The sequence below is a fragment of the Candida pseudojiufengensis genome (genome assembly GCF_024610245.1).
Source record: "Candida pseudojiufengensis strain CBS 10847 chromosome Unknown scaffold4, whole genome shotgun sequence".
Lineage (NCBI taxonomy): Eukaryota > Fungi > Ascomycota > Pichiomycetes > Serinales > Debaryomycetaceae > Lodderomyces > Lodderomyces pseudojiufengensis.
In genome coordinates, this window is record NW_026261529.1 from 266,823 (window position 1) to 292,140 (window position 25,318).

Genomic DNA, 25,318 nt, shown 5'->3' on the forward strand with positions numbered 1-25,318 from the left:
ATTATACTGGGACATGCATTTAGCCAGCTACCACATGACGTTTCAAATCGAATTCTTTAAAATTACCAACAAGAAACTCAAATCAGTTACCTCTAAACTATAATTTCGAACTGCTATATCTTCTTTTTAAAAAGACATTTATAAAAAAGTTCAAATATACTGGAAAATAATTGACCAGCCTTTTCATAAACCGAGTGATCATCACCTATTCCTACTCTTGAAAAATTTTTAAAACTAACTTAACTGAACAAATCCTATCTCTGATCTAGTGACAGATTGAACTTCCTCAAAGAAATTTTTCTCTCCATCAAATTTGAGTAATTGCACTCCAGTGACGGCCAGAATGTGACACATACTTCTAATATAATTATTCAAATTTCAAAATCCAAATTCAACATTGACTTTCTCTTAAACACAAGTAGTTTCAGGATAAAATTATTCTATTTTAAGTTTCCTGATGTAAGTTGATCTACTCGTAATTTCCAGCATTGAAAAATCAGGGTTTCTGATTTAATTGCTATCTTAGACATATACATTTCGAAACATTAATTGCAGACACTAAGATCGATTGAAAAATCCATGGACTAAAATTATTTGATTAAGCTATGTTGATCCATTCTGTAGTTGTTGATAGTTGATTCTTTCTGGGTCTGAGTTAGTTAAACAGGTTTAAAATGATTGAATCACTAACGTCATTGAATACTTCAGAATATAAAACTTCCACCTAGTTTAATTCAAAAGCGCAAAAACTTAAGTCATGTGACCAGGATATCAAATACCGTAGCACATTTCATCATGAAATTAATTTTACAATAAATCAAGTCTCAATGAATAAAGTTGTACTAAAACATTTCGCGTATATATTCCTCTAATTAGCGTTCTATGGGTTTATATTCTTAAGGCGGCTGTCGTAATAAATGTACAGCTTCTTCAAATATTTAGCTATTGAATAACAAGAATGGTGCACAAGTATTTTGTAAATAACTTTGAATCCCGGTTCGAAGAGATATACTAAGATGTTCAATAGTTTGTTAAATGTATACTTCTACTATTTACGTGAAATATTTACTCTGAAGTTGAGTGAATTTCTCCATTGAATCGGTACTTAATGTAAATTTTTCAAGCTTTTTCTTGTTTTGTTTTATAACTCTTCTATCAATTTTACTTGCAATATATTCTAAAGCCTTTTCACAAATAATTAACAAGCAAAATACAGAAATTGTTGCGAATATTGAAAAAACCATTGCAGTAATATTGAAAATGTTTATATAAAGTTCAACATTATTCTTGATAATAACTACCTGATCTTTCTTTTCAACTTGAAACATTTTACCTACTTTTAAACATTGAGCCACCGTAATTATATTAAGTATTAATCCAATTATTTCCAATACAAACGAACAAAATAGACAACGTAATGAAAGTAAAGTTGGGATAGTAGTTGAACATAAAGGAAGCATTGATGCGTTGATAGTAAACTAAGAGCAGAAAGTTAGTAAAATCTCAATAATGCATAATATAATAATTTATTTGACATACCATTACTAAAATATATATACTTGAAATCAAACACATTGCAGGTCTATTTTTAATATCTTCAAAAGGAACACAAGCATATACTAATATGTATTGTGTCAATAACATTGAAAAATAAATTCTAAATAAATTTTTAAACATTGTTAAATTATAAATACTTGAAAGATCTTCAATTATTGTTTCATTATTCCCAACATTTATCCTTTTACCTTCTGGTATTGGTGGATCAAACAAAACATTATGAGACGTCATTAAGTAGAAATTTTGTGAAAATGACATTTGTTTGATTGATGAAATTGTTATTCTAATTGTTCAAATCAAGCAATCTCTATGAATATTTTAAATCTATTTTATCTTGAAATCTAGCATAACAAAAAATTTAGGGAACTGAAAGTTAGATCTTTATCGATCTAATCAAAAATTCTTAATTTTCAAAACATAATTTCTTATCATTTCTCAATTGGGATTGGAGGTTTCCAAGGATCATCCTCCCTACTTGAAACTAAATTTTGATAAACTTGTCTTTCTAATTTTGGGAAAATTTTATTACTTAATTCAACACCTTCATTAATCCAACAACTCCAACTACCCATTAAATTAGCCATTAATACATCAGTAAATAATCTATCACCAATTACTAAGATTTCATTAGGTTTTACATTCAATTTTTTGAAATAAGATAATATTTCTTCATAACATCCTGGTTTTTTAATTGAGTGTCTCAAAACCGTAACTCCTGTTTTAGATTCTAAAATCTGAGCCTGTTCGTGATTAATATCATCATTTGTACCAGCAGAATTACTAACAATCAATAAATTTGCAGCTGGATAAGTATCTATTAATTTTTGCCAAGTTTGCTTTAAACTGTTAGTATACACCTCCATCATAATCGCTTTTTTACCATTCAAAAACATACCTCATACTCAGGCCAAACTTTATCATCGTGATCTTTTGCAAAACAATTATCTTTATCTAAAACAACACCTTTAATTTTAACATCTTCATGATTAGGAATTCTAAATGGGATGGTCAATTGATCAAAAGATTTAACAGTTATATGTGGTAAGCATAATGCTGGATTATATAGTAATCTTGAAACATTTAAAGTGGCACTGAGATTAAATAATTGCATTAATCAACTTTCTTCGTGTTTGAATTGGTTTGTGGAAAATTGATGAAAAAAATAAATTTTGTGAGTAGAATTCCTAGATTTGAATAATAACTGCAAGAAGTGAAAATAACTTATTCAAATACTACCCCAAAATAGTTCGATGTCACTGGAAACTAATGCGACGGTCAATAAAGATAATAGGAGGTCTCGAGTAAGTCGAGGAGGAAAACAACCAACAACTTTTAAAAAACGAGGTGGATATAGAAACAAAGATGATGTTATTAAAAATCAACATAATAATGAAGCTTCAGAGGAAGAAGATATTCCTGAGGGTCAACAATGTCTTATATGTGCTGAAAAAATAGAATATGCAGCTTTAACTCCCTGTAATCATATAACTTGTCATAAATGTACATTTCGACAACGAGCTTTATATGAAAAGAATAATTGTCTTATATGTAGAAGTGAAAATGATACAGTTATAATAACTGAAGATACAAATAAAGAATATGAAGAATTTGAAGACAAATCTCAGCTATCTTTTGATGAAAAATATAAGATATATTTCACACAAGATTATGTTTTAAAAGATACTTTAAATTTATTATCAAATCAATGTTCAATTTGTAAAGAACAATTTAAAAATTTTAAAGATTTATGTGATCATGCAAAAGAAGAACATGGGAAATATTATTGTTTAATTTGTTCAAAATTCAAAAAAGCATTTAAAATAGAATTACCATTATATACTTATAAACTATTACAAAAGCATCAATCTCAAGGTGATGAAGATGGATTTTCAGGTCATCCTGAATGTAAACATTGTTTTGGTAAACGATTTTATTCAGAAGATGAATTAAATATACATATAAGAGAAAAACATGAAAGATGTCATATTTGTGATCAAACAAATCCAAAAAATGCAGATTATTATAAAAATTATGATTCATTATATCAACATTTTACTAAAGCACATTATGTATGTACTGTTGCTTCATGTGTTGAACAAAGATTTGTTGTATTTAGAGATGACTTAGATTTAACTGCTCATATGTTGAAAGAACATGGTGGATTAAGTAATGGACAAAGAGTAGTTATTGGTTCCAATTCTCAATATCATAATCAAAATAATAGTAATGGTCATCATCATAATCATCATTTCAGTCAATTATCAACATTTAATAATTCCAGATGGTTAACTTCAAATGATGATCAAGATGAAGATCAACAATCTCCAGCAATTAAAAAGAAAAGATTTGAAGAAAGAGCAAGGCATTATTTAAATTATGATCAGACCAAGTTTAATGAATTTATGAAATTGAATGAAAGTTTTAAATTAAAAAAAATTAATGCAAAAGAATTATTAACAATTTATAAAAATAATTTATTTAAATCACAATCATTAGAGGAATTAAATTTTTTAATAAAAGAATTTTCAGAATTTTTCAACAAGAATAATGATTTACATAAAGATTTAATATCAATTTTAATACAAGAAAATGAAGAAAATTCAAATGATCAATTTCCAATACTTGGAGGTAGATCAAATGCAAATGCTTTTTCAAGTGGTGGAACAGACAATTGGGCTCAAGGACAATCATCTACTGGAACTTCATTAGATAAATTCCCACCTTTAAAAAAACCAACAAAAATAAAATATATAAACCCCAATGATCAACCAACACGTTATACTACAGTTTTAAAAAAGAAACCAAATTCAAAACAACAAAATTTTCCAATTTTACAAAGTCCAAGTCCTCCATATATTCCAAATTACCTAGATAATAATAGTAGTAATAACACAAATTTAAAAAGTTCTAAATCAGATGGTTCATTAATTTCTTTAAATTCATCAGAACCTAAGAATGGATCATCTATATCATTATCATCATCATCATCAAAAAATATAGATGATAATAAATTTCCTGCATTACAAAAAAAATCAAATAAAAAAATTATACCAAGAGTTAATGAAATTAAATTAGTTGATCCAAATTCTTGGGGCAAAGAAAGTAATGAAAATAATACAACAATTTTAAATGATGGTAATAATTTATTAAATGGTGGTTCTTCTGATTTGGATAAAAGAAAACAAAAGTTGAAGAAAAAACAAGTTTTATGGCATACTTGAATAAGCATTGTAGATATACTAGAATATACCCATATTAAAGAATTTTTTTGAAAAATTTTGCACCTTAATCAAGTTTACATATATGTCAATATTTCAATTGGCAACAGTAAATTAATTATAATTTTGTATAAACTTATGGTGTTAGATTTATAATTAAGACATTTTCACCTGTTTCAACATTTCTTTCTAACTTTGAGATTCTTTCCCATCTTTAATGACTTTAATGAAAGTTTCACATACGCTCGTATTTTTCTGTAGATTTAAACTTTAAATTTGAACTAATTATAAGATAATATAGTTTTGTGCTGACAATTTAATTACTTCTTCACTTATTAAAATAAACGTTTATCTATGTTGATATTATTATTAATGCATACAGTACACTATAATTTTATATTTTGTGTTTCAAAATCAATTTTGTGACAATTAATTTTATTTTTGCTATTTTATAACCGATGGGTTCCGATTAAAATATAGAACTCGATGGTTAACAATCGAACTTGCTTTCATCAACCTCGTAAGATACTTTCTTCTATTACCTTAATACATCATCTGGATTGTATTGAAGTTGGCTGACCAAAAGTTTATCGGGTTTAGAGAGCCTGTTTTTGGAGCAAAGGTTGTAAAGTTGACGAACAAACCAAGAAGATGATTTCTAATCATACTGAAAAGGCAAGAAGATAAATTAACGCAAATTTTATAATAATTGATGCATTATAATGTTGTATTCCGTTCTTTTTTTATTTATAGTTTTGTACTTGCTATTTTCTAAAACATTACTAAATTTTTAGGCCTAAAGTAAGAAAGCAAAACCGTTTTATTTTGAAAGCTTTAAGCCTAAACTAATCTTTTTCTTCTTTTATTCTATTTATAGCCTAGATATTAAACAAAATTGTGGTTAAGTAAAAAGATTCGGTATTCCAAGATTACTTTTATATGAGTTTTATTAATAATGAATAAAAGCAAATTTGAAAAAATGAATGGCTTTTACCATTTCAATATTTAAATTGAAAATCTTTCTGAGACTATCTAGCTCGGAAGAAATCTGGCGAATGTAGTACTAATCAATTGTCGACCAAAGAGATAGGCATCTAAGAATAACTCAACACGTTCAATAGTCAACTCAGTTAGAAGGAAAGACTCTTAACCTTTACTTATAATGACAAATTTCTGGACTTATAGTAGATGGTTTTTTTTCTTCGATCACTAGTTTCTTAATCACTCTAAATAAACTGACTAAAACTCACTTTTGTTTTGTTTTTTTTCGAAATCTTCGGATGTATAATTTATATTTATTTGTATGTATAATTTTTTAAAATTTTTATTACACTAAACTACTAAAATGTAACAAAATGACTTTCAAACTATGGTCAAGATATAAATAAATAAAGAATTTCCTTATGATGAATGATTTAAATAGAAGTTAGGAGATATATTTATCTATACATATTCATATCAGCAATTCTTCACGGTTTTGTAGATATTCAAATCTATTCGGGAAGCTTTTTCAAGAAAATCATCAAAATTTATTATTCTAAATACCACTTAAGATCAAACCCTAATTATTATATTTACTAAATAATATATAAAAACACATTTTATAATTAAATTCACATCAATTTCACTACAACTTACTACAAACTAAGCTAAATAATGTCTTCTACTACAACTACTACTACCAAATCATTAAAAAGTAAAACTTCAAAGTCAACTCCAATTTCACTAACAACTACTCAACCATTAAATAATTCAATAAATTCTTCAGCTTCAACTAATAATATACTAGAACCATCAAATGATATATTATTGTCAAAATGTCAATATATAGATGATCACCAAATAAATAAATCATATTCAGAAATTTTATTAGATAAACAACAAAACTACAAAAATTCAAATAATTTTATATTATATAAATTAAATCAATTATATTATACTTATATTTATTCAACTCCATTAGCTTATTCATCAATTGGTGAACTGATATTTTTCAATTTAATTGTAATTGGATTAATTATATTATTAAGTTATTATATTGGTTGGATATTACCAAAAATTATAATTCATAGTATTGAAAAATTTTATTATTATTTAACTGGTTATTCATTTACTTTTGCAAATTTTTTTAATAGTAGTAGTGGTAGTAGCAGCAGTAGCAGTAGTATTTTAGGATGGATTAATGATTTATTGTTTTTAAATTTAAAGAATAATTCATCATCAAGTTTATTTTTAAATAATGGGTTAAATAATAATGAACTTCATCTTTGAAAAACTACTTAATCAACATCCATACCTCAATAAATGAACTTCACTTTCATAATCAATTTAAATGAAGACCACCAGAGCTTAATTTTATCATGAGAAACTCCATTCATAAATGTCTTCTATTCAATAATTATTTTAATAACTTAATACCTTTTCAATTCAATATACGTGATCAATGCCTTAGAAAATTGATAAGTTTTTTCTATTTTTCAGCCAAAACTCTGATATTATTCAAATTGTTAAAGTATATTATACTCTCACGAGCTCTAATTCACGGTTTTGATAGCTCAATTTAGTTTGAGTATTCGATTCTTGTGAGAATTGAACAGGTATTGCAAGATTTCCAATTTTGGTCGTTGGTGCGGCTTGATCACGATTTCTAATTTTCAACTTTCAGTTTGAATCAAACACCAAAAATAATTGCATTCAATTTTTTACAACCAACTTTATTTCCACATCAACCATACTCAATCTTCATCAAAAGTCGTTTCCAACTCCCCAACTATGATAAAACAAAGGCTGACAGTAATAAATTTTGAACAAAATCATGATAATATAATCAAACATTTAAATCAAACACATTTAAGTTTAGAATCATTACATTCAGATAATTCATTATTAATTGAAAATAAATTTACAATTCCTTTCAACAAGAATCTAAAACATATAAGACAATTAAGAATACAATCTAAATTTGATAATGATATAATTGATTCAAGAAATGAATTTTTCCCATTTGAATTCACTTCTGGTTTAAATATTTATGTTGAACCAAAAAATACTATAAATAATGATGATAATGATGAATTTTTTAAAGAATTAAAAGATATTTTGAATGATCTTATTGGAATTGAAATAAATGAAGAACAATATATTAATCATGTTATGTCATTATATTATTATGACTCCTCACCTTCACCTTTACTCATAAAAGCACCATCCGATAAAGATTATTGGTTTACCAATAAAACATATGATCTTATATATGACGACTCAAATGAAAGCCAATTATCAATTCGTCAAATATATAAAACTGATGAAATTTCATATAAATTAAAATTAACAGAATATAAAGAAATTGGAATATTTTTAAAAGATTCTAAAATTTCAAATTCAAAAGATGATATAGTATTAAGTGGATTAAGAGTTATATTTGATGGAACTGCAGAATCTTCTGATGAGAATGAAAAAAATATTCATAAAACTATGTTTCATTTTAAACCAAGACATAGAATCTTGGAAAATATTGAATATAATACAAATTTAATTAAAAATGGTTTACATCCTATATTCAATACTAATATAAACCTATTAAATAAAGAATCAAGTACTCAATTAATAAATGATGATGATGTTTTAAATTGTAATCCATTCATTTATTTACATTTAAATAAATCATTAATTTTTGATAAATATCAAAATATTCCTAAAAATTCAATATTATTAATAAATAATGGATTTCAAGATTTAGAATTACCAGAATATAAAATTGAAAATTGGGGAGGAGAATTATTATTTAAATTAGATACTCCTATTAATGAGCCACAAAATTTTAATTTAACTTTACATTCAAGATATCAATTACCAAATCAAAATAGAACGAATAATCAAACTACTTCAAAATCATTATATACAACTATAATTAATCCATTACCTAAATTATTTTTAGCTTGTAATATTAAAGATCATGAAATATTAGCAAAATCTCCATTTGATACATCAAGATTTAGTTCAATAGGTAATAATTTTGAAAATTATTTTTCAAAAGATACTGTATTTTATCATCCAATTCAACAAAAAAATAAAGAAAATAACTTGAGAATTGATATACCTAATGGAATATCAACATTTGATAGAATTAATTCTTTGACTACTATAACTTTAATTTTGGGTATACTTATTATATTATATAGAGTTTTTAAAGTTGTTTTTCCTAGGACATCAACTAAACAAACTAAAATTGATTGATATATCATTTATATAGTATAAAGATTAGAACATGAATATAATGAAATGAGATGAAACTAACCATATCAATGAACATCTAATCCTTCAAGTCTTTTCCCCACCTTTCATTACTCTCTATGATGCAAATAAATTCCAATCTTCAATTTTAAAACTTAAACAAATTTCTTTAAATTTTTCAAAATTATCAATAATTAATTGATCAATTTCATTTTTTGGTGATTTAAAATTTATTAACGTTATATCATAACTCTTCTTTAATGGTATAATATACTGAATTAAAATATCAGTTTTAATTTTATTAATTCTAATTAAACAAATTAATACAATATTAAGTTTGGATTGATTTTCTTCAACTCTCTTATACTCAGGTTTAAAAATTATATAACTAAAAAATTTTTCTATATCTTCTCCTTTAAATTCTTCAATTAAATGATTTATTGTACCGGTAGGAGCTATATCAATTAAATGTTCTTGAATTGCTTCTGAATAATTGGGTGTTGGGACTTGTTCTAAAATATCAAATATTAATGATTGATCATAACTTAATGTATTATCTACTTCATTTATAAAAACTTCTTGTGTATCTGGAATTTGTCGTATTTGTGAGATATCAATAAATGTTGATGGTAATTTATTTATTGTTATTGCTCCTCCATATAACTCTGTTTTAGAATTGTTTGTTGTGGTGGAAGACATTTTTTGATTTGGGTTGTGAAATTGGTATAAAGCTTATCAATTGTTACTGTAAAGCTCTTATGATGAATTGACAAGGCAATTGATTTGTAGAAGCGATGAATGAATCAAATATTCAGATCAAATCAAATGTGATAATATGCAAGATGTCAATTCTATAGAAATTTCAGAGTGATTGGTAGCAGGCTTGTCTCAGAATTATATAGAAACAATCATTTTTAGTATTTGCACGGATTCAGATAACTACAATCATCATTTCCTAGATTCAAATTATGCTATTTTACCCCCTGTCCTAGGTAGGATAACACCTCAAAACGGGACAGAGAAGAAGTTGTCTGTTTCTTCTTTGATATCTTACTGTTCAGAAAAGCCCCTTAAGTGGCTTTTTTTTTAGACGAATCTGTACAAAAAACTAGAAAAAGACACTAAAGTTAAAAATGAGAGAAGCAAATCTTCAATCAACAAGAAATACCGAATATCAAGAGACAATCAAAGAACATGACCAGCTGCTTGAAATCAAATCAGGTCTTGGCCGACCTAACAACAACAAGAGGTAGCATAATCAACAAGGAGGACCTGCAAATGCAAATTTAAATCAAGATGTCAATAATGAAGATAGTCAACAAAATCCTCAACAAAGACAACAAAATTCAGATTTAATATTAGCAAAGAGAAGGTAGCAATACTGAATTACCCAATGCTGAACAAATTTTTGATCTGGAAGCAGCCCCGAAAGTTGATTTTGCTGCAAGAGTAGCAACAACTGCAGTAAATGAAGAAGGAATAGTTGAAGAACAAGCATCAGGAGCTGTAAACACCATTCAGGAGGAAGTGGAAGAAATTGCAAATGAAATAATTAATTTTCAAGAAGTAGTTAAAGAGGAAGTCGTTGCTGCATTAGACAAGTATACTGAAGAGTTTGTATCATGTTTTTGTGTGTCGTCAAATATGATGTAAGGTTCCCCGTAAAGAACCTAACTACGAGGGACCATACATCATAGTTGCCGGCACACTAAAACATAGCTACAAATTAAAAGATATGGCTGGAAATACTTTGAAAGATAACTTTCATCATGATCAACTAATATTCTGTTTCACTTTCCAAGATAGTCCAATATCTACATTATCAGAATTTAACAAATACTTAAGAAAAGAAGAAATTAAGGTTTTTGGAAAAGATGATGCAAGAAGAAGAGGAGATTTAGTTGCAATTAAATCAATTGGATTTCGAATCAGTTCTTTTTAAGAAATCAATATCACTCATTTTATAGAAGTGTTCATATCTCCAATCCATTTTATCATAATGAGTTACATATATGACATATTCTCAATTACTATTGAGACTCGTGAAACGTTTAGCGTAATGTCAATAAATTCACCACTAGACAAATCTTGATAACTTCGAAGATAAATCAAATGAAATTTACAGAGAGGTAAATGTGTAAGATTGTACAAGCTTTGGAGTTATTTCAAATGTTTGGCCAAAATAAAGGTACAAATGTGTGAGTAAGTACAAATAATAGGAAATCAAAAATATCTTTCAATACTAGTGAAATAAAGACTGGTCAAATGCTTTTGTCACACTCATACATATATTCCACCATCTCTATCATGGAAAAAATTTATAGCGAGACTTATGATCAATTGATGCCACACAAGTTATGAGAATTCGTGACGTTTTCCTAGTTATTTAATTTGTAAATTTTCACGAATTATGATGTATCCACAAAACAAACACGCGTCTTCAAACATTTCATTTCAAACGGCTCTTACTGAATGTTGTATTTCTAACGCTACTATATAAATCACATGGATTGATAGTAACTTAGGTTTCAAAATCATGATTTAGTTGAATCTTGCTTTCTTAAACCTAAAGATATGATAGTAATTGATAAGTTCGTAATATTATTATAAATCTCTTTAGATCTGAGATTTGTGTTAAAAAAAATAAATTTTTAAGATTTCAGATCTCACACAAATTTCATTTGAATTTCAGTTACAGATCTACATTACAACTACTAAAGCCAACATCATGCCCAAATATTCATCATCGTCATCATCAAAAAGAAAATATATACTACCTATCACCTTACTACTACTACTAGTATTCTTCCTCACTTTCTTCAAAATACCAAATTTATTAAATCCAGGTACAAATATTCAAGATGTTATTTCAACAAATTTAAATTTACCAAATGATAAAATTTTAGGATTAAGTAAAATTTTAAATAATGAAAATTCCAAGAATCAAGATGAAATTATAAATAAAATTGAAAAATTAAATAAAAAATTTTTTCAACAACAAGAAATTAAATTAAAACAATTAGAAGAACAAAATAAATTAATTTTAAAAGAATTAAAAGATTTAAAAGTTCCAATATCATCATCAACAATAAGAGAAAAGTTAACATTTGCTTATTCTTATAATCCAGAATCAAAATTCCCTGCATATATATGGCAAACTTGGAAACATGGATTAAATGATGAAAGATTTGATGAAAAATTTCGTCAAGGTGAAACTCAATGGGCTTTAAAAAATCCTGGTTTTGTTCATGAAATTTTTAATGATGATACTGCTCATACAATGATAAAATATTTATATAAACAAATTCCTGAAGTTATTGAAACTTATGAAATTTTACCTGAAGTTATATTAAAAATGGATTTTTTTAAATATTTAATATTATTTGCAAAAGGTGGTGTTTATGCAGATATTGATACTTATCCTATACAACCTATACCAAATTGGACTCCTGAAAATGTTTCACCATTAGATATTGGAATGACTATTGCAGTTGAAATTGATTCAAATTCTCCTAATTGGAGACAAGATTCAATAAGAAGATTACAATTTGGACAATTTGTTATACAAGCAAAACCAGGTCACCCCATTTTAAGAGAAATTATAGCAGAAATTATTGAATTTACAAGATTGAAAAAATTAGAAAGTATGAGTAATAATAATAATAATAATAATGATGGAATATTAAGATTAACAGGAAATACAAATCAAAAATCAAAACAAATTAGTCAATGGACTGGTTCTTCAATATGGACAGATGTTATATTAAAATATTTTAATGATTATATATTATCATCAGTATTTAATAAAGTAACATGGAAAGATTTTCATGATTTAAAAACTCCTAAATTAGTTAGTGATATATTAGTATTACCTATAAATTCATTTGCTAGTGATATTGATATTGAAAAAGATGGTGGTAATGAAGGTAAAAAAATTGATCATTTAGCTTTTGTAAAACATTATTCTGCTAAAATTTGGAAAAGTGTATAATTTTGTATAACGTTGGAGTAATTTAATAATAATTTATAGAATAAAGTTCAAATGTGTCAATTACTTCTCGTATATTTACATACCTTTTAAAATGCTATTTACTGAATTACTAAAACGACTGTAAATTATAATTCATCTTTTTCAATTGGATTTTTGGTTGGTTTTGAAGTTTTTGTTTTTTTAATAGTTCTTATAAATTTTTTGGTTCTTGTTTTGATTGAATTAGATGTAGTAATTGTAGTTGATGAAGTTGTACTTTTTGTTGTTTCAATTGAAATTGACTCTTCACCTAATAAGTCTGATGAATTATCAATGTTCTCATTAATTTCGGATGAGGATGCAGTAGGTTCAATAGTAGATGGTTCATCATTTGCTGGTTCAATTTCAGTAGTTTCAATAGAAACAGCTTCAGTTGAAGGAGTGGAAATCTCAACTTCTGGATTTTCAAAAGTTTCAATTTCAGATTTAATTTCTTCTTCGTTTAACGTTGGTTCATCTCTTCCTGTTCCTGATACTTCTACAGTATGTTGTGATTCTATCGGAGTTGGATCTTCTGGTGTATATTTCACTTCCTCAGTTTCTTCTTCTACATTTTCTTTGAATTCTTCTTGAGTAGAAGTCTCTATTGTTTCTTCACTTGATGTAGTAACTTCCGATGGGAGTTCTGAGTCAGTATCTGTTTCAATTAACTCTTCATCGGTCACACTTGAGTTTGAAACATCATCTTCAGCATTTGGTAAACTTTCATCTTGAGATTCTTCAATTTCTTCAATTTCAACAATTTCTTCAATCACTTCAACATCATCAGCTTGATTATCATCTTCAAACTCGGAATTTTCTTCAGCAATTTCTGACTCATCATTTGGATCTTCTTCAATAACTTCAACAATTTCTTCAATAACTTCTTCTTCTTCATTTTTATCATCATCATAACCTTGATTTTGAAACTCATCGTCTTGTAACTCTGTTCCTTTTTCTTCAAGATCTTCTGGTTTCAATTCAGTATTTGTATCATCTTCATAAGTTTCAATTTTTGCTGCTTCATAATTAGGAATATTTTGAGCTATATTTTCATCAACATTTTCATCAATTTCATTTCTATCTTTTTTTTCTTTCTCAATTTCTGCATCAACTTCTTCATTACTGGTGTTTTTATTATCTAATACTTCGATTGGATCAACGATTTCAGATTCATCTTTATTAAAAGTATTTGAATCTTCATTTTTAGCTTCATTTTCATCAAATCTGTCTTGTCTTTCCTTTTCGATTTTTGCATCAATCTCTTCATTACTTGTGTTTTTGTTAGTCAAGACTTCTATTGGGTCAACAATTTCTGATTCAACTTTATTAAAAGTATTAGAATCTTCAACTTCGTCATTTTCCACATTTTTATCAATTCTATCTTTTCTTTCTTTTTCAATTTTTGCTTCGATCTCTTCAATATCAGCTGATGCACTATCTATGATTTCAATAGGTTGTTCCAATTCTGGTTCAATTTTATTATATGATGAATCAATATCTTCATTAACATCAATGTCAATTTCTTCTACCGGAGAATCAGTTTCATTTTGATTTATTTCGTTTCTATCATTTCTTTCTTTCTCAATTTCTTGTTCAACTTGTTCAGAATTTACAGTTGAATTATTTAAAATTTCAATTGGTTTTTCTAATTCTGGTTCAATTTCATTGAAAAATGTTGCATCTGTTGAAATATAATTTGAAGTTGAAGTTACATCAGTTGATAAAATTGATGTAGTTAATTTAATATCATTCAAAGTTTCACTATCAAAATCTTCTTTTGTGATTTCTTTAAAATCCTTAGTGACTTCTTGTACTATATCATTCAAAGTATTTTTAAAATCTTGTTCATGATCTTTCGCTTTTTTAATCTTATCATTATAAATATCCTTAGCTTTTGAACCATATCTTTTACCATATTCTTCAGCATATTCATAAGCTAATTTCCCATAATTTTGAGCATAATCATAAGCTAATTTTCCATATTCTTCAGCATAATCATACGCGAATTTTCCATAATGAGATCCAATATCTCTATAATCTTTAGTATATATCATTAAATCATTAAATTTTCCTGCTTCATGTAATTTTTGTACTCCAAATGCAATAAATATCATTAGTATTATAGTAAATAAATATTGAACTAGTGTTCCAATAATTCCAAATATTGAAGTTTTTGATTTATTTAAATATTTTGGTGGAATTCTGATTACATTTAAAATATTTGCTGCACTTCCAGTAGCTAATTTTGTACCATTTGGGGAGAAAGTTACACATGTTATAGCGAAAGGATGTAATTTTTTGAATGTTTGAATGGTTTTTAAATTTGATAATTGTATTAATGTTAATGATAAATCATTACCTGCTACGGCTATTAAATCTTGTGGGATTGATATATCTAATGCAACTATATTTTTAATGTTTTTTGATATTAATTGTTCTTTTATTATTTTGTTGTTTGTTAAACTAAATTTAATTATATAAGCACTTTTGCCCTTGTATGTTGCCGACACTATTGCTTCAGAATCATTGATTAATTTTATTTTTGATAATTTATAATCTTCAAAATGTTTTTCAGATATTATAGAATTTGTTTCTGTGGAATAAGTAAATATGGAATTTGAAGTAATATAAAATAATTTCGAACCATCTTTATTAAATTCAAAATCTTTTATTTCAACATTTGTTATATATTTATGTTTCAATTCTAATAAACTTGGATCAAAAAAATATAAAGTTGAAGGTAATTTTGACGTCATTATACAACCAATTGAATTATTTGAAGCTAATTTTATAACTTTAGGATATTCATCAGTATCTCCATCCAATTCTGCTTCAAATTGAGCAGCATCTTCAAACATTAAATGTTCTTCATCATTATATCGATATTTTCTTACATTATTATTTATATTCATAGTTTTCAACAATTCTGAACTTTGATTACAACCAACTAAAATTTGATATTCAGATTGACTTGTACCATCATCATTTAATGAATTTGTAGTTTTTACAAAATCTAAAACTTGAGGAGAATCTTCATTTGCAGGTAATTGAATCTCTCTAAATCTTTGAATAATTCTATTTTTTTGATTTGTTTTAAAACTACATTTTAATGCAGTTATTTTATTCGGTATACCATTTGATCCTTCACCTCCTCCTCCAATTACTAATACTGTTTTATTATTTATAAATTTAGCCCCATAAATTGGGTATTCTAATGATATAGATGATTGTTCTTTGGCCATTTTTTATAGCAAAATCTTCGAAATCTTGAAGGCTGGATTGAATTAAAGATTTCAATTGATGAGTCTCAGAATTTAAAAGAAAACACGAATTCAAATTTGGTAGTGAAAATAAACTTAAATTGTCACAGAATTAAGAAAGCTGCCACTAAAATATTTTGACACGGTTACTTTTTAACAATAAGAATGATGAATTCATTTCCAAACCAGAGCTTGTAGATGGCAAAATTTAGAGGTCATGGGCTAAAGAGGTACGAACATCTTAAGACTCCTTTTTTGACATCTAGTATTGTGTTCAATTTAGAGATAATGCCCAAACGTCATCATTACAAGGCTAAGTTAAGGAATAGGAAAGGTTGAGTCTCTTTTATTTCCATCATGAAAGACTTCGGTGTTGCTTGTAACTTTAGGTTCTAGTTAGCTTGTGATGATGGTAACCAAATTCTTTCAATCAACATCATTATTTGTGATATTCTCTGATAGTTTAAACTATATGAAAGTGTTAAAGTTTTATAAATATGGAATAGATCATCATAAATGTGTTCAGTTGACTTATTGTGTTTAATTCATCGTTTTACACAGCTTCAGTTTGATTATCAAGATAATATTTAATGAGTATAACACGTAAATTTAAATATTATCTAACTAACCAAATTGAAGCTGCTAAGGACAACGAATTGAACACAATAAATAAAAGTGAATTCTTGATCTTTTTAATTTGTCACTCTTGGTACCTGTAAAATAAACCTCAACCCATGTTAAAGCATCTCTAATAAAGAAATGCCAGACTGAAATTTTGTTCAGAATAAACTTTTGAAACAAGTTCAGGATAATATTAATAATGGGTACTCATAAAGTTTCAGCAGCTTCTTTCAAAATTTTAAAATATATCAAAGAATATCAAATCCAAAAAGATACCTTTAAATATTTGACTGGTTGTAGGAAGGCAATTTGGTTCAAAATGAAGAAGAACCTTAATATGCATTTAAAAAGATGACTACAAACATAATAACCATATAGATATTGGTTTAAATTTGTTCTTAGTCATCGTAGATACGCACGCTGAGGTTGTCCAACAATTAATAACCAAATTGCCTTCAAACAACTAGTCAACGTCCAAGACCCTAACAGTGATGATAACTTTGACTTCAAACCTCTTGTAATATAGTGTACACAGTCCGGCAAGTTGTGATGATATGATTACCGAATTGTGATGATGATATTGACTATCTATAGGAATGATAAAAACTTGCCCTTTGAAAGAATGAATGATCTAAAAAGAATAAAAATTTGTTGTGTAAGTAAATCTCGGATAAAAGAAATTTATATTTTTATTTTATTATTATCAATTCTATCAATTATAATAGAACAAACATTATTAATAACATATAGCAATATAGAATCCACTATACAAGAGTCATATAGAACCAGATCCTTTAATCTCCATAAATAAGAAATATAATGATAAGTATAATATGCTTTATCATAATAAATGCATTATCAAGACTACTACTATTAGGTGATTTACAAGAAAACCCCACATTTACACAACAACAAGATAGAATTCTACTACCTCAAGATCAAGAATCAGAATCAGAAGAATCAATAAATTTACAATTAAAACATATTTTTCATCATGGAATAGGTAAAGATGATTATAGGATACATAAAAGATTAGATATTACAGAAGAATATTTATCAAAGCATCAAGAATATTTCAATAAATTAATTAATGATATTAGTAAACAAGCACAAACACAAGAAGATAATGATAATGATTGGCCTTTAATACATAAAAATTCAAATCCTTTCAGTATAAAACTACCGTTCAAAACATCCAAATCCATAGCAAAAAGATTAAAAGATAGAAATGAACCAAATTTCATAGAATCATATCTTGATTATGCAAGATCTATAAATGGTAATCCCCAAATATTAAATAAAATTAATTTAGAATGGATTGATGAAGATATTACAGTCCCCAATGTAACAGATAGAGATACAATTATAACATTAGCTACAATCTCATCAAATTCTTATGTTCGATTTCCAAAAGATGATGATGAAAAAAAAAAATCAGATTGGATTGATGTTGGAGGTTGGGAACCGAATGATTCAAATGAAAATATAAATTTTGGATGGGAAAAAATTGGAATGAGAGGTCATATATTTGTAAGTAATGATAATAAAACTGTTGTTATTGGTATAAAAGGAACTTCTGGAGCAGGATTACCAGGAGGATCAAGTGATGAAACTTCAGGAGTTGATAAAATAAATGATAATTTATTATTTTCTTGTTGTTGTGCAAGAGTTGGTTATATGTGGACTACAGTATGTGATTGTTATGAAAAAACTTATACTTGTAATCAAGATTGTTTAGAAAAAGAACTTAGAAGAAAAGATAGATTTTATCAAGCTGCTTTAGATATTTATAAAAATGTTACTGAAATTTATTCACCTGATGAATTTGAAATTTGGGTAACTGGTCATTCATTAGGTGGAGCAATGGCTTCTTTATTAGGTAGAACTTATGGTTTACCAGTTGTTGCTTATGAAGCTCCTGGAGAAATGTTAGCAACAAAAAGATTACATTTACCTCAACCTCCAGGATTACCAAAACATTTAGAAAATATTTGGCATATTGGTAATACTGCTGATCCAATATATATGGGAGTTTGTAATGGTGCATCAAGTTCATGTTCTTTAGCTGGTTATGCAATGGAAACTGCTTGTCATACTGGTTATCAATGTGTTTATGATGTTGTTGGTGATAAAGGTTGGAGAGTAAATTTATTGAATCATAGAATTCATACAGTTATAGATGATATTATTTTAACTTATAATGAAACTGCTAAATGTGTTGAACAACCTCCTTGTAGAGATTGTTTTAATTGGAGATTTGTAAGTCATATAGATGATGATTAAGGTATATAATTAATCAAAAAAATGTTTAATGGATGGTTGTTTTTATAGACTTAATAAGATTGTAAATTCTATTTGGCTCTTTTCAGTTGCTCTTGTTCACCCAAATTATCAATACATTGGTAAGTTTTTTACAAGGAAAATCAGTCATTGAGTTAACCACTGAATCTTTGAATAATTAGTTCTTCACAGTTACTTGTTTACTATAAATTTTGGGTGTACTTCCCTATATACAATTGAGATTTACCCTTCTTTGTCTGATGTTACTGCTTATATTTAAATTACAAACAAACTAGTTACTCCATTTTTCCAAAAATTTGTTATTCAATTTCCTCTGATTTGAGTTTTAATGCGTTTGCCCGATTCATCACTTTCAAGTGTGTATGCTTAGTAAAATGAGCTCTAATTATGAGTAGTAATATTTATCATTCATCGTAAACCAACTCTTTCTAATTAAAGCCCCATTTATCTAGCATACACTCCAGAAATGGATTAATCAAGTATTCGCATTAGAACTGAAAACAGAAGTGATGACTCTCTGAAAACCACACACACAACTCGCAAATTATTAAATCGCTTAAGTTGTTCCGTGCAAATAACGAATTTCTGGTAATTAATGCGAGGCAAGTGATGTTAAAGGAATCTTATGTTGATACACCTTGTGCATGCTGAACTTGTAAAATAAATTCTTACTGTCAAATCCACTTTCACCAATTAATTGTGTTCATTATCAAAAAAGGATCTTTATTCAACAATGATTGTGATGTCCATAATCATGAAAGTTTATGCTTTTGAATCTTCGTATTCATTGATAAAATGATGTGGTAGTAACATAGAAGGCTTTGTCGCCTCATTCTTGTGATATCGAATATTGAAACGAACATTTCGAAATTACGTACTTAATTAAATGACCTATTGTAGTTAAATGAAAAGGATACTTAGATGTTTCAAAACCGTTATTCGAATGGCTGTGCTAATAAAAAAAAAAAATTTGTATGATCTGTATGTATAGTACAAAATTAAAATGTGCCTCGAGGAAAAAAAAATTGCAATGGACACTAAAAATAACCTATCACAAGTATATTCGTTAAACTACTACCGTAAGTAATGATTTCTAGGAGCTAATCCACTACTGAGGGAATCAATTGCTTGTATTCCTCATTCATCATTCATCATTCATCATTCATCATATTCTCTTGTTTCCCCTAATTGGACCCATGTTTCAGTAAAAATAGGAGGGACAAGTACTTAACAACTAAAAATGATTAAGCCTTACCATCTATTAATAGTATCTAAGTACTATTATTTAAGATTGCTACAACATTAAATTCATCGAGTAGTACTTAACATCATAAGCCGCATTACATAATAAATTATAAATTTCCTAATTAGTAACAAACCAAATTTTACCACTTGTTTTTAATTGTACCTATTTTAGATTTTGTGTAATTTGAAAAGTTTAGATTTCGACTATGAAAAAGTCATGAATTATCAGATTTAAGTTTTACAAGGAATTATGAGTGGAGTAAAGATTCATAACTACTAGCTTACAACATAGAGAGTTGTATCAGCAGAATACACACCAAGAAGATTGAAATCAGCCTTATAAAGCAGAAGGGTTTTGATTTACTCGACTAGACTCTCTTTCTCTTCGTAATCTAATTTAAGCTGCAAAATTAACTAAATTAATTAAAAAGTAAACAATTACACAAAATTGTATTAGGTCTAATGAAATATTGAATTTGGAGAGAGAATATGAAATTTTAAAAAAACCATATCATTCAATCATTCCTTCGAAATGAATTGCATTAGCCAAAAGTACGATGTTTTGTTTTTTTCTATTATAAAATTTCATTTTATTTCAGATGACTAAATGTAAAAAGTTTTTATTCTATTTCAATTTCTTGTTAATTTATATTTCAATCATCTATTAACTTACTACTACTACATCATTTAAAGTTTTTGGTTTTCATTTATAATTTTATTATATTTTATTTTGAAATCTTTTTTTTTTTTACTCCCTTCTTTTTTGAATCTTGATAGTCAATTCAATTCATTAACTAGCTAGCTCATTCACTAATAGTTCTACCACTAAGGCTACAATCACAATTCACTCACATCAAAAGTAGTTCATTCAAAAAATCCTCGAAAAAATGAAATTAATAGCTACTTTTTTTAATTTATTCTTTTTAGCAGGTGCTATTTTATTATTAATTTTTACAGTATTATCAGGTTCATCAAGACATAGACCATTAAATAAATTTTATTGGTTAGAAGCAGATACTTCAAATATTCCTAATGCTCCAGCATCAAGATCAGCGTGGACATTTTGGGGTGTATGTGATAAAAATGATTATAGTAATTGTTTATTAGGACCAGCTTATCCTATATCACCAGTTGATAATTTTGAAACAACAAGAAATATACCTGAAAAATTTTCATCACAAGAAAATACTTTTTATTATTTAAGTAGATTTGCTTTTGCTTTTTGTTTAATTGCATTGGGATTTGCCGGATTAGCTTTTATTATTGATATTTTAGGATTCTGCTTTTTGATAATTGATAAAATTGTTATATTTTTAATTAGTATTGCATTATTTTTTATGGCTGGATTTGCAGCTTTCCAAACTGCAGTAGTTGTATTAGCTAGATCTGCATTCCATTCAGATGATTTATATGCTCATATTGGTGTTAAATCAATGGCTATTATGTGGGCTGCTTTTGCTTGTTTAATTATTTGTTGGGTTATAACATTAAGTGCAAATATTGTAAATAGTTATAAAAAAAATATTAATAGAGTTAATGGTGAAAAAGGAAATAATCAATCTCAACAACAACAACATCATCAAACAGGGGCTGCTGGTATAAGAGATGATTCTTCATTTACAAGAGCTAAAAATGTTGATGATGAAAATCAAAATGGTGGAGGAATTAGATTTTTTAAAATTAAAAGAAATCAAAAAGTAAATGATGAAGATTCAGTTTAATAATTTTTGGAAGATTAATGAAATTCAAATTTTTTAAGCTTAATTCATTCATAAAATAATATTTAACTAAATGACAATCAATAAAAACAATCAAACAAAAGACATTTAACAATTTATTTTTAAATTTCATCGATACGTTATACTTTTTTCAAACCTAATAATTTTTACATACATATATATAATTATACCATAATGTTTCATTCAAATCACTTTTTAAAAAAAGACAATAAATAGTTGTGTATTAATAATAAATAATAATTATAATAATTTAGTAAAACTTACTAGTGAATCTTGTGACCTCTTCTGGTTCAATTGAGATCTGGAGATTTGAGATTGTGAATCTCGATGTTTGTTTACATTTGTGAATTCAGTGTCGAGAGATTCCGCTAACAATTTAGCGACTGGACACAAAAATTATGTACAGTATGAGGTCAAAAAAAATCTATACCGCAATATAAAAGACAAATACCTCACTCAATTTAGCACGAATTAAGTGAATTGATCTCTAATACTTCCAATAACTCATTTAAATAAGTATGTTATAATCGATTAATTAGTATTGGTTTGACAAATTTTGGTTTATTTCACAAAATTTTGATGAGAATTGGTTATTGATTGGTATAAAATTTGCAGCAAATAAGTTCAAAAATGTGACTTCTAAAATTTAGATATCATATTCAAAGTCAGATTCCAAAATACGTTTGGTGAATAGTTAATGGTGGAGATCTTGTTACTAGCTTCAGAGTTCTCTACATTATGAAGGCTCAAAATTTAACATCTAGATTTTATTGTATCAAAGTTTGATCTAAATTTACGAAAGGAAGAAATTATTCATAATTTAAGTACTTCTGTTGATAGTTTTAACTTCATTGATTTTGCAACCTTAGAAGCACATATTTAGTGAAATTTGTCATCTTCACGACAGATCTATCAATTTTATCTTTCGTTCTACTTTATTTGAATTTACTTTTAATTTGATTTTAATTTCTGATTTATTTTACTTTAAGGGGGGTAATTGTAAGCATCGGTATTAGATTAATTAATTAATCTGTTTGACCCACTGTTTTAATTGAACGGCACAAAAATTATTTTTGCATTGTTTTCAAACAAATGTAAATTTAGATAAAAAATTAGCGTGGTTTTGAAAATGCGCTTGTTTCGTATGTCAAACGATTTAAATATCAATTTTGTATGTATGGAGATTTCCTTTTGTTTTGTATAAACATTTAAAGATTTTTTGTAATGAATTGTTTGTTGATAAGTATTGAATCTATTAGATTTAATTTTCAAACAATGCAATTTAATTTTTGAATAACTGCAATTAATTAAATACATACTTTTAAAATTCAAATGTCAAAATTGAAAAAGTATTTCAGGACTGCTTTTCGCCATTTCTTTGATTTATATTAAACCCAATATTTACTAGTAAGTGAAAAACATAAAATTTTTGATTTTTTTCAATTTTATTTTCAACCTCCTTATCATCAAAATATACACTGATATGTCTGCTTTATTAAATTTGTTAATTGCAATACTATTTTTCTCAATTGCTTATTTTATTGCTGGTAAATATCAAACTAAAAAAGGATTAGATTTAAAACTTATTGTAATTGGTTCAGCTATTTTTACATCAGGTTCTACACTTATTTTACATTCTTTAAATTAACATAAAAAAGAAAAATTAATTCGAATTGGTTCGATCTTTGAAATTGTTTGTTGAGTTACTATTCATGAACCAAATTTGCAACAAAAAAGTTTACAAATATAATATGTATCATAAATCGAGACACCAATAGAGATTATTTCAGGCTTTGTAAATTTAAAATGGAGAGGCAAATTTGTTTTTCAAATTTTATAAAGCTTACTAGGGTTTGTAGTCTGGATTTTGATTACTTGAATATCTTCAAATGTATAAGCTCAAATTACAACAACCTAATTTACGAGAAGAAGGAAGTTATAATTAACCTACCTGACTTTGTTGAATATGTTACAACCTAATTTTGAAACTACTTTATCGAACTTTATTTTGAAATTTCTTCATCTCTGAATTCGATAAAGTTTTAGCCTAATTTGTAAAGAAGTTCTTTAGTTATTCGATCGTTTACACATTCTTACTCTTTTCATACGTTTTTTAATAGTATATACTAACTTTTATCGGAGTTTCAGATTTTCTTATATGAAGAAAATTACAATATTTTGATTCTAACAAAAAAATGACAAAAACTAGGGCTGTTGAATAACATTCCAACCGTTCTTGCCATATAGTATTTGATTTGTTCAAAGTAATTATGGAAATGATGATACGTTCTAATCTGAATGTCTCTTCAATTATTCTCTACGGATATATGCTTTTATAATTCCAGTATATACAAATTACTTAATTAAGTCATTTAATAACTTTAAATTATATTTTTTATGTATTGTGTTTGAGATGTCAAGTATGTATAATTTATTATTATAGTAATAATAAGAGAAATAGAAAGAGAGAGAGCTGGCTAATGGTTATAGAACAAATTGGTCTGAATATAAGTTTATAGACTACCTATTGACTGTCCCAGTCTATGATTAATACGAGATCCCTGTATAAAGCACGAGATCCCTGTACAAAGCACGAGATCCCCTGTGTAAGTTCTTGGTGTAAATCTAGTGGTGAACCAGTGCATAAGTCTAATAATTCGGTATAGATTTTCACTGTTTACCTTTTCTCAATGGAAAAATAAAAAAATTAAAGTTTCAAAATTACAATAACACATTTATTTTAGCAACCAAATTTATATCTATTACTTTATACTCAAGCAAAACATTTACAACCACCAATTACAACAACAATTTCACATCAACCTCATCCCACAACACTACCATTGAGTTGTTAAAAGACAACTAACATCATCAATTCAATTTCTACTCGCTAATCACTACCAATGAGTAGGACCACAGATAAATTATTATATTATCTATTTCTAACAATATTATCATGGATTGGGTTTTGGTATATTATATATCTTATTACAGGTTTTCATTTAAATACTATAACAATAAATAATGGTATATCTTTTAATGGAATCACCCTAAAAAATTCAAAACAACTTATAAAAATCAAATCTTTAAGATTTAGATTATGGGGAAATACAAAAATGACAATTATAGATG

At 26.7% G+C, this 25,318-nt stretch overlaps 11 protein-coding genes across 11 annotated transcripts; 7 read left to right on the forward strand and 4 right to left on the reverse strand. All coding sequences in view use genetic code 12, as the record gives it.

Annotated features, from left to right (window-relative positions):
• Nucleotides 1-1,052: 1,052 nt before the first annotated feature.
• On the reverse strand, nucleotides 1,053-1,815 carry KGF55_002820 (uncharacterized protein; the record flags this gene model as incomplete). Its single annotated transcript, XM_051757546.1, has 2 exons — nucleotides 1,053-1,478; nucleotides 1,540-1,815. The coding sequence occupies 2 exons, from the start codon at nucleotides 1,813-1,815 to the stop codon at nucleotides 1,053-1,055; spliced, it is 702 nt and encodes a 233-aa protein (XP_051614261.1).
• Nucleotides 1,816-1,985: 170 nt separating this feature from the next.
• KGF55_002821 (phosphatidylglycerophosphatase) lies at nucleotides 1,986-2,668 on the reverse strand (the record flags this gene model as incomplete). The annotated part of the gene is made up of 2 exons (XM_051757547.1): nucleotides 1,986-2,393; nucleotides 2,453-2,668. The coding sequence occupies 2 exons, from the start codon at nucleotides 2,666-2,668 to the stop codon at nucleotides 1,986-1,988; spliced, it is 624 nt and encodes a 207-aa protein (XP_051614262.1).
• Nucleotides 2,669-2,807: 139 nt separating this feature from the next.
• KGF55_002822 (E3 ubiquitin-protein ligase) lies at nucleotides 2,808-4,778 on the forward strand (the record flags this gene model as incomplete). The annotated part of the gene is made up of 1 exon (XM_051757548.1): nucleotides 2,808-4,778. One exon carries the CDS (start codon nucleotides 2,808-2,810, stop codon nucleotides 4,776-4,778), a length of 1,971 nt encoding a protein of 656 aa, XP_051614263.1.
• Nucleotides 4,779-6,431: 1,653 nt separating this feature from the next.
• KGF55_002823 (uncharacterized protein) lies at nucleotides 6,432-7,046 on the forward strand (the record flags this gene model as incomplete). The annotated part of the gene is made up of 1 exon (XM_051757549.1): nucleotides 6,432-7,046. The coding sequence occupies one exon, from the start codon at nucleotides 6,432-6,434 to the stop codon at nucleotides 7,044-7,046; it is 615 nt and encodes a 204-aa protein (XP_051614264.1).
• A 501-nt stretch (nucleotides 7,047-7,547) lies between these two features.
• On the forward strand, nucleotides 7,548-9,011 carry KGF55_002824 (uncharacterized protein; the record flags this gene model as incomplete). Its single annotated transcript, XM_051757550.1, has 1 exon — nucleotides 7,548-9,011. The coding sequence occupies one exon, from the start codon at nucleotides 7,548-7,550 to the stop codon at nucleotides 9,009-9,011; it is 1,464 nt and encodes a 487-aa protein (XP_051614265.1).
• A 114-nt stretch (nucleotides 9,012-9,125) lies between these two features.
• On the reverse strand, nucleotides 9,126-9,707 carry KGF55_002825 (Ran GTPase-binding protein; the record flags this gene model as incomplete). The annotated part of the gene is made up of 1 exon (XM_051757551.1): nucleotides 9,126-9,707. One exon carries the CDS (start codon nucleotides 9,705-9,707, stop codon nucleotides 9,126-9,128), a length of 582 nt encoding a protein of 193 aa, XP_051614266.1.
• Nucleotides 9,708-10,202: 495 nt separating this feature from the next.
• On the forward strand, nucleotides 10,203-10,950 carry KGF55_002826 (uncharacterized protein; the record flags this gene model as incomplete). The annotated part of the gene is made up of 3 exons (XM_051757552.1): nucleotides 10,203-10,229; nucleotides 10,371-10,632; nucleotides 10,706-10,950. 3 exons carry the CDS (start codon nucleotides 10,203-10,205, stop codon nucleotides 10,948-10,950), a joined length of 534 nt encoding a protein of 177 aa, XP_051614267.1.
• Nucleotides 10,951-11,736: 786 nt separating this feature from the next.
• On the forward strand, nucleotides 11,737-12,999 carry HOC1 (alpha-1,6-mannosyltransferase; the record flags this gene model as incomplete). Its single annotated transcript, XM_051757554.1, has 1 exon — nucleotides 11,737-12,999. One exon carries the CDS (start codon nucleotides 11,737-11,739, stop codon nucleotides 12,997-12,999), a length of 1,263 nt encoding a protein of 420 aa, XP_051614268.1.
• A 125-nt stretch (nucleotides 13,000-13,124) lies between these two features.
• SEC12 (Sec12p) lies at nucleotides 13,125-16,262 on the reverse strand (the record flags this gene model as incomplete). Its single annotated transcript, XM_051757555.1, has 1 exon — nucleotides 13,125-16,262. The coding sequence occupies one exon, from the start codon at nucleotides 16,260-16,262 to the stop codon at nucleotides 13,125-13,127; it is 3,138 nt and encodes a 1,045-aa protein (XP_051614269.1).
• A 1,458-nt stretch (nucleotides 16,263-17,720) lies between these two features.
• ATG15 (triglyceride lipase) lies at nucleotides 17,721-19,184 on the forward strand (the record flags this gene model as incomplete). Its single annotated transcript, XM_051757556.1, has 1 exon — nucleotides 17,721-19,184. The coding sequence occupies one exon, from the start codon at nucleotides 17,721-17,723 to the stop codon at nucleotides 19,182-19,184; it is 1,464 nt and encodes a 487-aa protein (XP_051614270.1).
• A 2,150-nt stretch (nucleotides 19,185-21,334) lies between these two features.
• Nucleotides 21,335-22,168, forward strand: SUR7 (Sur7p; the record flags this gene model as incomplete). Its single annotated transcript, XM_051757557.1, has 1 exon — nucleotides 21,335-22,168. The coding sequence occupies one exon, from the start codon at nucleotides 21,335-21,337 to the stop codon at nucleotides 22,166-22,168; it is 834 nt and encodes a 277-aa protein (XP_051614271.1).
• Nucleotides 22,169-25,318: the final 3,150 nt, after the last annotated feature.